The 12073-nt window shown below is 35.9% G+C and overlaps 1 protein-coding gene across 5 annotated transcripts in view; it reads left to right on the top strand.

The window, feature by feature from the left end:
- The window catches only part of Mdga2 (MAM domain containing glycosylphosphatidylinositol anchor 2), an 864098-nt gene that overhangs the window by 534551 nt on the left and 317474 nt on the right, over positions 1-12073 (top strand). For all 5 annotated transcript variants that reach the window (XR_001838168.3, XR_001838167.3, XM_008764688.4 and 2 more), the window contains 1 exon segment: positions 6994-7190. Coding sequence is in view for 3 of the 5 variants with exons in the window: in XM_008764688.4 (XP_008762910.2) it covers positions 6994-7190 (197 nt within the window). In the remaining 2 variants the exon portion in view is untranslated.

Below are 12073 nucleotides of genomic sequence, written 5' to 3'. Positions count from 1 at the left end.
TCACACGTTCTTGAACCAAACCCAGGGATGCTTCATGCTAGGGAAGCAGTCTCCCACATTAAGTCTATTCGGGACAAAAGCTTATCTATTTTCTTAGTACATGATGATATTAAAATATAAGATTTGCCAAGTACCCCTTCTGTGTGGTCTAAATAATTTGCATTTGAAATGGATTTTAATGAGACATCATCTATCAGACAACTAGTCTGCTGCCTGACACTCATGGGCTATCTACTGGCCTCAAGTGGAACACTGCTGTCCCTTGAATGCTCCATGGTCTATGTGAAATCTTCATTTGTGGTGAGAAAGGACATCAGTGCAAAGTAGCACATTCTGAGTGCAGTGTTTTGATTCTCTGTGAATGTCATAGCTACAATATCTACCCCATGTATGAACTGCTGAAGCAAAGGGGCTGCACTAATGAACCAAAGATACAGTATCTCCGGACTCAGAGCAAACACAGAATATCTGAGAGGATCTCCAGTGAGGACCCAGTATTGATATCAGTCAGGTTGGGACAGTCAGGATCAAACAAACTCAGTCAGGACAAACAAATAATAATATTACTTTTCATGAAAACTGTTATGTCTTTAAAAGAGGAAAAAAAATCTCAGCTTCTAGGAGAATGTAGAGTTCAGAACCAGGAGTTATTACAGCATGTTCAGAGGGAGAGCCAAGACTATGGAATTAAAGGTGATGGAGAATAAATTGAATGAGTTTGCATATAGAGGAAACCAGGTGAGGATGGAAAGTAAAAGCTTAATGACCTGTGAGCATTCTGGCATGACAAGCCCTTAACACCTTTGAAGGTAGTGGGAAAGACAGAGTTCCCTAAGTGAAGTTGTAACTACAACCATTGCAGAGCAGGCTGTTAAAAAATACATATTCTATGAAAGGATTTATGGAGTTGCTAAGGTGAATATAAGATGAAGTTCAGAAATAACAGCACTTGACCCTACTCTTTGTAAATATTTTGAATATACTGCACTGACTGAGATAGTTAGAATAATAGCTGAGATGTAGACTTCATGGAGAATTTCATTGCCACAGTCCTTTCTAGACAATGTTGATGGACAGGAGATGCTTTGACATAATTGACCTTTACATGAGTGGGCGTGGCAATTTCTCAAGGTCATAGATACCAGATGACAGTGATTAACTTTCACATGCAGGGTGAGTATACTTATCCGAATTAACAGCTAATTTAGATGCATCCAGCCCTCTAAGCTCCCAAAATATATAGAGACCATTAGGTCATACTACACTCAGGAGAAAAATAAGAAACTGGTCACTAAGAAAGTAAATTATATACAGTTAAAATAAATCAAATGTGTATAATTAAAAGAGTAAATATTGACAATTAGAGAAAAATCTATGGTTTCTGGGTTAATTTCAGAATGTATTAATATTGACAAAATAGGAATCACTTTTGCGTATATATTCATGGTGATTCAATCAACAAATTCTTTCTAAGAACATACATACATTTAATTGCAAAACAACCTCCTGGAGAAAGGAAATCCTTGAAATATCTTTAGAGTTGTCACTTGTGGGATCTTTGTTGACCCTGATTTACAGATTCTTGAGTGTACATGTTGCCATAGTATTATCTTGTCACAGCGTAACTCACATCACATAGCAATGCTAGCCTAGTAGAATGATAGAATGGCCTTTTGAAATGTCAATATAATCTCTAAAGCTAACATCCAGTGAGGAGCAGGGGCTTCTCCCAGGTACAGTGAAATTCCAAATCACTGATCATAATTAAATGATGATCTACTTTTTATGAAGAATTCATGGGTCCAAGAAACAATGAATGACCGCATTTACTACCATCACGTCCATTCACCCACTGAAGTCAATGCTTTTCTTCATGTTTTGCCACTTCTGAGGGCCCAGTTCCCAGAGAAGGACAAAATTAAGTAACCCAGGAAGACTGCCTTTAATCTATAAGCCAGCCATTAGTTACTCTAATATCCTGTAACAGGATGCATCACACAGAAGAGTCATGACCCTGAAATGAACATACAGCATATACATTCCACAGAAATGAGATATAACAAGACAACAAAGAATGTACAATGTACTGCATGCCCACTTGTGAGGCCACTTGTGTTTGTTAGTTTGTTTGTTTGTATTCTCTTTTCCACATCTGGTGGTAAATAAGTCAACCATCAAGCATGTCTGAGAAAGGTATAGAGACCGAGGTCTCTACTTTCTATGCAAATAAAGTTATTAAGGCCACATAGGACAGCTGCCCCTGCCACACGATACACTAGGCCATGGTGTGGAGCTTCTCAAGAAATAAAAGTACAAGGTGACTATGGATGTGATCCAGGCACAGATTATTGCAGACATTTCACCCAGAAAATAAGACTGCCAGGTTTCTGGCTTAGTCTTTCTCAACTAGAAGCATCACATCTTAGAAGTGACTCAGGTGACAGCAGATGCTGGCGAGGATGTGGAGAAAGAGGAACACTCCTCCATTGTTGGTGGGATTGCAAACAGGTACAACCATTCTGGAAATCAGTCTGGATGTTCCTCAGGAAATTGGACATTGAACTGCCTGAGGACCCAGCTATACCTCTCCTGGGCATATACCCAAAAGATGCCCCAACATATAACAAAGACACCTGCTCCACTATGTTCATAGCAGCCTTATTTATAATAGCCAGAAGCTGGAAAGAACCCAGATGTCCTTCATCAGAGGAATGGATACAGAAAATGTGGTACATCTACACAATGGAATACTACTCAGCTATCAAAAACAATGACTTTATGAAATTCATAGGCAAATGGAGGGAACTGGAAAATATCATCCTGAGTGAGGTAACTCAATCACAGAAAAACACACATCGTATGCACTCATTGATAAGTGGCTATTAGCCCAAATGCTCGAATTACCCTCGATGCAAAGAACACGTGAAACTCAAGAAGGATGACCAAAATGTGAAGGCTTTACTCCTTCTTTAAAAGGGGAACAAGAATACCCTTGGGAGGGAATAGGGAGACAAAATGTAGAACAGAAGCAGAAGGATCACCCATTCAGAGCCTGCCCCACATGTGGCCCACACATACACAGCCACCAAACTAGATAAGATGGATGAAGTAAAGAAGTGCAGACTGACAGGAACCGGGCTTAGATCTCTCCTGAGAAACACAGCTAGAATACAGCAAATACATAGGCGAATGCCAGCAGCAAACCACTGAACTGAGAACGGGACCCCCGTTGAAGGAATCTTAGAAAGGACTGAAAGAGCTTGAAGGGGCAGGAGACCCCATATGAACAACAATGCCAACAACCAGAGCTTCCAGGGACTAAGCCACCACCCAAAGACTATACATGGACTGACCCTGGGCTCCAACTGCGTAGGTAGCAATGAATAGCCTAGTAAGGGCACCAGTGGAAGGGGAAGCCCTTGGTCCTCCCAAGACTGAACCTCCAGTGAACATGAATGTTGGGGGGAGGGTGGTAATGGGGGAAGGATGGGGAGGGGAACACCCATCTAGAAGGGGAGGGGCAGGGCTTAGGGGGATGTTGGCCTGGAAACCGGGAAAGAGAATGACAATCGAAATGTAAATAAGAAATACCCAATTCAATAAAGATGAAGAATAAAAAAGAAGTGGATTTCAGTAGTTATTTTAGTTGAAAGCCAGTTCCCTGCTTAGGACCACAGCCTACATTCCTCTTACTGCTGAGAGCATTGTAGCTGGTGACCATCAGCAAATTCCCTCTCTAGAAATCATTGCAATCCACACAGTGCTTGTACTTTCCAAAGGCCCTGTATCCTGGTAGGAAACAAAAGCAATTAACCAATGTTGGCTTAGAAGGTGTTACTCAATGTAGTTGCTACATCAGCACATGTCCTCATTTCTTATTCTTATTTCACCTGTGTAAAATACCTTTATTCAGTATTTAGGAATATGTAAAATATAAACTTAGGAGTATATGAATATACTATATTAAGAAATATTTAAGAAATTAATGTGTATTACATAAACCATATGTACACACAAAGTATATTTAGTATATATATATAAATATATGTGTAGTTATTTATAACCTACTTATAATATTTGATATACCTATATGAGTCTTAGTCAGGATATTTTGTTTTAGTCTTGAAGACAAAATATTATGGGTGATTCTGATAGAGAACTTTGCCAATAAAATGTTTAGGAAGCTGCTAGCAAAAGGTTGAATTGTCAGAAGGCCTGTGACCCATGACCCAACTTTTATTCACGACACTATAAAGGATTCATAAATGACTGTTAAGGTCTAGATTACTCCCATCTGAGCCTGATCCCACCACCCCCAAAAACATAAGATCTAAGAATGCATCTAAAAGAGAAAGTATTGGGAAGGATAACACTGTTGTTTTGATTTGAATATGAGTGCCCCCATAAGCTCATGTATTTGAACACTTACGGATAACAGTGTGACAGGAGGTTATGGTAGCTATAGGAAGTTGAGCCTTTCTGGAAGAATAGCATGCATAGAGGCAGGCTTCTGGGGTTTTATAGCTGCATCTGCTTTCCTAGTCTCTCTCCTCTCACTAGGAGAGCATGAAATGCCACACATTTGCTTTCTGCCTGCCAGAATAGTTTCACATTCCTGTTGCCGTGATGGACACTACCCTGTCTGGAACCATATAAACCCTCATTCTTATGTAGCTTTTGTCAATGTATCTCACCACAACAATAAAAAATAAAGTAATATAGCTATTAAGTATTCAGAGAGTAAGGAGCCCCCATTGTTATGTCACCAGCCACTTGTTACTGGCCAATAGTGAAACTCTCTAATAGGAAGGGAAAGGAAATGTTCACAATCACAGTATAGTCAGTCCCTAATTCGAGTGACTGAACTAAATTCACTTCATCAGTCTGATGTTGGATTAGGTTTATGTGAAGAGCTAATCATTATGTGAATATTTCATAGACTTGAAAATCCCCAAATATCCCAGCTTATTAACATCAGACAGCACATGTCTCTACAAGGCCAGTAGAGTGAATTTGAACTGACAGTCCTTAATCTTTAGCAGAAAGCAGCAGTTGTTCTGTAAATTTGCACTACTAAAATTAGAGGCCTATGAGATAGCTGTGAAAAAATGCTAATGTCAGAAGAAAGTTTAAAAAAAGTATAATGTTGCAAAACAAGAAATCAAAGTAGGACTGCCATGTAATTCACATTTTTAAGGGATTGTCAACAGAATCGAGGAATTTTGCATCCTGTCTTTTTAATTTTTTTTGGTCTCTATCACTAGAAATAACTTCACTAGTAGTGTTGGGTTTTTATTATTTTATGCATCAAAGGAATCATTTCTCAGGGACTGAGACTTTTAAACCTGCCGTGTTCCGTATGCTCACATCCTTCCCTCTTAAGTATATGTGCACACCTCATCTTTCCTCCAGGCTTTGACTTAAAAGTACCTGTCATCTGGAGTCTTTGATAGCCTGAACAAATGGCCAAATGCCCCATTTGTACTTACTTATAATGAGAGCTGAGTGCATATAGGGTTGTGAAATAAAGGCAAAAAAAAAAAAAACCCAAACCAAAACAGAACACAACAACAACAACAACAAAAAACCATGGACTGGATGCTGGATGGAAGTTATTACAAAAAGACTTTAATAGTGACCATTAAATATTAATGCTAAAAGCTAAACTGTGTTGACTATTTACTCTGTACCCATGGTTTTATAAGCTATATCATTAATTAATTCAACAACAGCCTGAATAATATAGGATCATTTTTATGGATAAGGATGATCATTAAAATTAAATTGTCTTTCGAAGTTATATACCTCAAAGGACATTAAGAGGATTGTGATAGTAATTAAGTAGTGCTTACCTCATTCCTGAGAGTGTATGCGGGGTTTATGTTTCAGGATGGGGCTTACAGCTTGTCATTGCTATGAGACACGTGTGTTTGTTACTTTTTTTTTTCTTAAGGAAAATCAACCAGGATATACTATGCGAAGTGCAGGCAAACTATGATCCCTCAGCCAAATCTGATAGGAGTAGCTATGTTTATTATAGTGTTTCTGCAACTCAGTGACGCCATCCATCTTCATTTACCTGGTGCCTTGACTTCTGAGTAGAAAAAGTCATGAAACTTCAAGCTCTAAATGAGTTGGTCTTTCCCTAAAGCTTGTCCCTTTGAATATATATTTATAATACTACACATAAGCTAATATTCAGTAGAAGAGATCTCAATGCCTTTTAATAGTGCCTTCTGTTAGCACATTTCAAAATTTGCAACCATACTATGATATAAAATCCAAGATAAAGAGAAATTTTCACACACTCCAATATCTTATTTTGTTACTATAAAGATTATAATAATTTACAAATACTTGTTTTATATAAATTTTTATAAGGTCTTACTAAATGAAAAGAGCCACTTGGGTTCTGTGATATTGAATTCTATGGTTGAATTGATTTCATTGTTTTGAATTTATTTTTAACTGTTTGAAAAGTTGAAATTGTAATTTAATTACATTTCTCCCTGATATTTCTTCCCTTCAAACTTTCCCATATAACCTTCGCTACTCTCCTTCAAATTCATGACCTCTTTTCTCATTAATTGTTATTGCATCATGCATGTTTGTAAGTATGTACGTGTGTGTGTGTGTGTGTGTGTGTGTGTTCCTAAAAATAACCTACTGAGAACATATAATGTTAGTTGTATATGTGTTGTCAAGGCTGACTATTTGGATTTTTTTCACTTTCATGAAGTCTCTTATTATTGACTGCTTACAAGGAGGTTGAAAAATTTAAGAATTTCCATACTGTCTCAAGAAGTCTGAAGACAAAACTATCAATTGTTTTAAGTTGGAAATTTTTTGTTAATGAGTTTAGTAAGTGTAATTAAGTACTTAAAGTCACTACTATCGTTAGAAGCACATATCAAACCAGGACATAAGTGTGCAACACTTTAGAAGTTGTACATCTTGTAATGTTTTCACTTGCCTGTTTTTTATTTCTTCTAGACTTGGATGATCCTGTAGTAACTGTTCATCAAAGTATAGGTGAAGCTAAAGAACAATTTTACTATGAGAGAACAGTGTTCCTCCGATGTGTGGCCAATTCCAACCCCCCTGTGCGCTACAGCTGGAGACGTGGCCAAGAGGTGTTGCTACAAGGATCAGACAAAGGAGTGGAGATTTACGAGCCCTTTTTTACCCAGGTAAGGGATTGTGAACAGTGTCCCTACCTCAGTTGACCATGATAATTTCTTGACTCTGGCAACATTCAATATTATAGCCATTTGAAAGGACGTTTTCTCCAAATGTACTCTTTTATAAAACAATGTATTTTTGGTTGAAAAGTCAGAACACTTAGATATAAAAGACAACTTGTTTATATGTGAAAAATTTGAAATGCTGATTCCTAAAATAGTATTAAAGTCAGTGTACCCTGACAAATTTCTTTATCCATGTATTTACCCATTTCCTTTGAAAAAGCATGACTTCACACTTCATTGACAAGTTTGATGAAAACATTTTTAAAACAATAATTGTAATATTCCAACTTGCAATGATATATTTAATTATTATGCTATTCTTGTAATCACCATAATTAGATAGATATATAGATAGATAGATAGATCATAGATAGATGAATAGATAGATAGATAGATAGATAGATAGATAGATAGATAGATAGATAGATAGGCAAAAATACGTTTCCATAAATGTCACCTGATATGCCCATTTAGTGTTATTTTGTACGTATACATTTTCAGGGTTGACCACTTGATATTGGATCACCAGTTAGGGACTTTACCACTGTGGAAGATTAATTATCCCCATCCTAGTAGTCAGAAATTGCCTGTAGCTCTGGTCTAAGGCTAGGGCCAATGAGATTTTTTTCCATGTCTACAGTAGCATGCCTATTACTGTTGACTTTGGATTTTGTTTAAACAGCCATGTTTTTAAATCTTGGGAGTGGTTTCCTTTTAATTCTAGAAGATACATTTCGTAGCTGCCTTCTTGTTCTCCCCACCCCTCTTCCACAGTGTAACCTGAACCTTAGCTGTAAGGATTGAGATATAGATGTACTAACTAGACCTGGGGATCCATGTTCAAAGCATTTTGACTAGCTGTTGATTTCTGTTATGGTTTCCATCTACTGCAAAGTTAGTCTTCTTGGAAGTACATTTATTATGTATACATATTTACAATGAAGTTAGTAATTATAATGGCTTAGTTAAGTGGCATTAGTAAGTTCTGTAAGATAGATAACCTCACTATCTCACAGTAGTTGGCTCTTATTCAGATACCAGGCATGGGATCCTTCCTGGTAAGCATCCTAAAGTCTAACTAGCTATTGGTAACCTCCAAGTTATGAATGCCACTATTATACCTTTATGTATATCTGGATTTGCTGTTCACTGTTCTGGTGTATAGGCATCAAAGCTGTAAAGGAATAGAGGTTGCCTTTCTCACTTGGCGGATTGTATAGCATTTTCATATACTATGTAAGCCAGTCCTGAGAGTGGAAGCTCTCCCATTAGATTCAGATGGGTTCCTTGTAGCCTGTGTCCAAACTACATTGTGTCTCTATTAGTAGGGAGTTACATTACATTTCTGGGAGGAAACCATGGACAACAGCAATATCTACATTTTTTAGGATGTCTCATGAAATCATCTGAACAAAAACTACATAGGATGCTTCTCTTTTTCTCTTCTTTAGTACTGAGATTTTTCTTAGTCTATAGATCTTAGAGAGGGAGAATAATGTCACCTCTAAGTATCATAACTTCATTTGGATTATATACATATATATACATATGTACATATGATTTAGTCAAAATGTGTTCTTTTTTTTAAAAAAGATCTATTTATTTAATATATGTGAGTGCACTCCTGCCATCTTTAGGCACACCAGAATTGGGCATCAGATCCCATTACAGATGGTTATGAGATACCATGTGATTGCTGAGAATTGACAAGGACCTCTGGAAGAACAGTTGGTGCTTTTAACTGCTGAGCCATCTCTCCAGCCCCAAATGTGTTCTAAAAAACACTCATATAAAGAAATGCTACATCATGAGTTGGACTAAAGTCATGTATTCTAATGGAAGTCCATGGTTTCTTTCTTGACTGGATAATATTTATCCTGCTTTAATACAGGCATCTCAAATGTAAATGGCTGCTGAGTGTAATGGGGCAAAAAACAGTATGTGACAGTACCTGGGAGAATAACTAAGAACTGACAGTCCTGCAGGGCTGGAATGTGCACACCCACTCTTGTGTCTCTATTTGCACTGTGGGCAACCATTTTGAAACTCTGCTTGAATCCAAAGAGTATGTAGAATTGAGTTTGTGGCCCATTGTGCTTTATATAATTTTACAAATGAAGAGTTACAGACTATTCTGTTTCTTCAAAATTGTGCTAACTGATGGAAATTACAATAGATTGAGACATTCAGGTTTAATTCTAACCTTCAAGCACAAGTTGATAATGCAGAAAAAAGTGATAAGGAGAACACTTTTACCTGAAAGTCTACTTAACAGCCACCAGTGGCCTCATTTATAGCTGGTAATTGCCAACATGGTCGAAAGTCCTTTAATTTTGCAGCCATCCTGTAATGGAAAGCAACAGAATCGATTAAACTTGTTTATTTGAGTATAAGAACTTTTGCCCCATAATTTACAAATAATCAACTTTTTTTATGCACTAGAAGGTTAAAAATATCACATACTCTAAACTAATTATACAGATCTTTGTGATGGAGCTAAGAACACCAATTATTCTTCCACCCAAAAATGTTGCTTTAGATTTAAAATTGATTATGTTTTAGTCTTAAAATATCATGTAAGGCTATATTTTCTTTGTGTGATGACTTTGTTGCTTCATATTCTATTGCTCCTTTAGTGATAATTTTATATACATATATGACAAGATTTACACATATGCATATATGCATATATATACACATATATTTATCTTGCATTATTTTCTTCCCACACTTTCCATTGTGTGCCAACAATACCTTATGAACAACAACTTTCAATGTTGACAATTCCTATATTGGAACATGTCTTTTTGAAGGGTACGGAAATATTCATTATAAAACATAAAAATATTCTTAAATTTTTGGCACTGTGGATTTTATAAATAGTTCTATAGATTAATTTATAAAAATGATTGCTCGCAGATTCTTAAATCAGTAAGACAAATTACCATGGCAAAGAAACGCAACACTCTCCCATTTTATGCCAGAAAGAAAACATTCACAATTGTTAAGGGTGTGTTTGACACCATTCCATTTCTCTGTGTGTATATCCTGCAATATCTATGCCTCTTAATGACAATACATGGTGGAATTCACCGCTTATAATTATAAGTGACTTTGCTTCTGAAGATGAACTTTTAAGCGCAGGACTATGGAAGTCACTTATAAGAGAGGTCTCAAGATAAAGGGAATCAAAGTTAAGGGCAAAAACTCTGCCTCTGTAATGACCATCTGGACACTTCATTTAAAATTTTTTTCTCACAGTTCTAGATACTAGAAAGTTCATTCTAGGTGCATTGAAACACAGCAAAAGGATAGAAAAATGCATACTTCATAACAAAGTCAATACTATGATTGATATACTTACTTCTAAAATAAAGGAGTTAATTTATTATGAGGACATAAACATTGAGGTAAGGACCTAGGAAGTTCCCATTCCTAATGACTGTCACAGTGACCATTAAACCCAACCCACAGCTATTTTGGAGAATTTAGACAAACCACTGTGGATTTCTTTAGCTCTATAGTTTAGGATTCCTGTGGTTGAAACTTCAGAAAGGTAACTTTGATCTGCCATGTACAGGATATGGAAATAAATTTTCTAAAAGATGTAAAGGTTGGGGCAAGGCTCCAGTCTTCCTCCTAACATTGTTGATGTATATAGAAGTGGTTAAGGGAAAGAGGACTGTGGGATGAATTTAAAAGTTAAAATAAAGGAAAACAAAAACGTAATGGGAGCATGCAGAATACAAACATATGGCATCAAAATTAATAATCAAGCAAAGTGATTCCCTGATGATTTCTCATGCCTGAGATACACTAGACAGTAATTTGTTGATGTGGGAGAAAGTTCACTGTGAAAAAGGATGGGCATACTGGGAGAGCGTTAGGTAAGGATTCAGAGGTAAGGTCATATACCTCGTACACTTTTAATGTTCTGAAATTAAAGCTCTGGGAAAGATATTAGATTTTCACTATTAATGCTATTAAGTAATCTTATTTTTAATAAAAATAACTTCAAAGATAATGAGATGCCTCTATCTTTTGTGCCTGTGCATACAGGCTAATAACAACATCAATTTGAACTGAATATTTATTTCACAATCCTCTTGAGCAACGAAATAATTTTTGGAGTTTTTTTTAACTTATTATTTCCATAATGAAATTGGTATGTGTTTTTGAGGCTGAAATGAAACTTCTGCCACATAATAAGTTTAAAAGAAATAATTATTCTTTCACAACTTCATTCACTTAATGCTGAAAGGGAAAGGCACATATATATACATATATATATTAAATTGAGGTATAAATTTATATAAATTGGAGGCTGTTTGCTTTTTCCAGCAGCTCAGGTTAATAATATATATTGAAAATAAATATTTTAAAGGTCTAGTCTATTTTGAAAGAAACTAAATATATCATTCATAGTTATAGATTTATTCCTAGAAAATGTCAACATTGGAAAAGCCACAAGCTAATATATAATAATGTTTTCTATTTCATAAAACAGCTTCAAATGCATTATATTTATTGTCAAGTACAAGATACTTTTAAAACTAAATTATAAGATTTATGTGTGGTTGCAAAAATTGTGACTTTAAACTTCAGAAGTTGCATATTTATTTACTTGTCATTTTCCTATACTGTTTGCAAAATTGTTCATGACATCATCTTGTGTATTGTAATTACATCAACTAATTGAACATATTTACATCAATTATGTAATTAGTTACAATACAGCTAGTTAAGCTAAGTATATAATTAGATGATAATCAATCAAATTTCTTTTTCTTAAATTGTGGAATTCACATGCCAAAATAATTTTAAAA

Source organism: Rattus norvegicus, chromosome 6 (assembly GCF_036323735.1).
Source record: "Rattus norvegicus strain BN/NHsdMcwi chromosome 6, GRCr8, whole genome shotgun sequence".
NCBI classification, from domain to species: Eukaryota; Metazoa; Chordata; class Mammalia; order Rodentia; family Muridae; genus Rattus; species Rattus norvegicus.
This window is presented reverse-complemented; position numbering and strand designations above follow the sequence as displayed.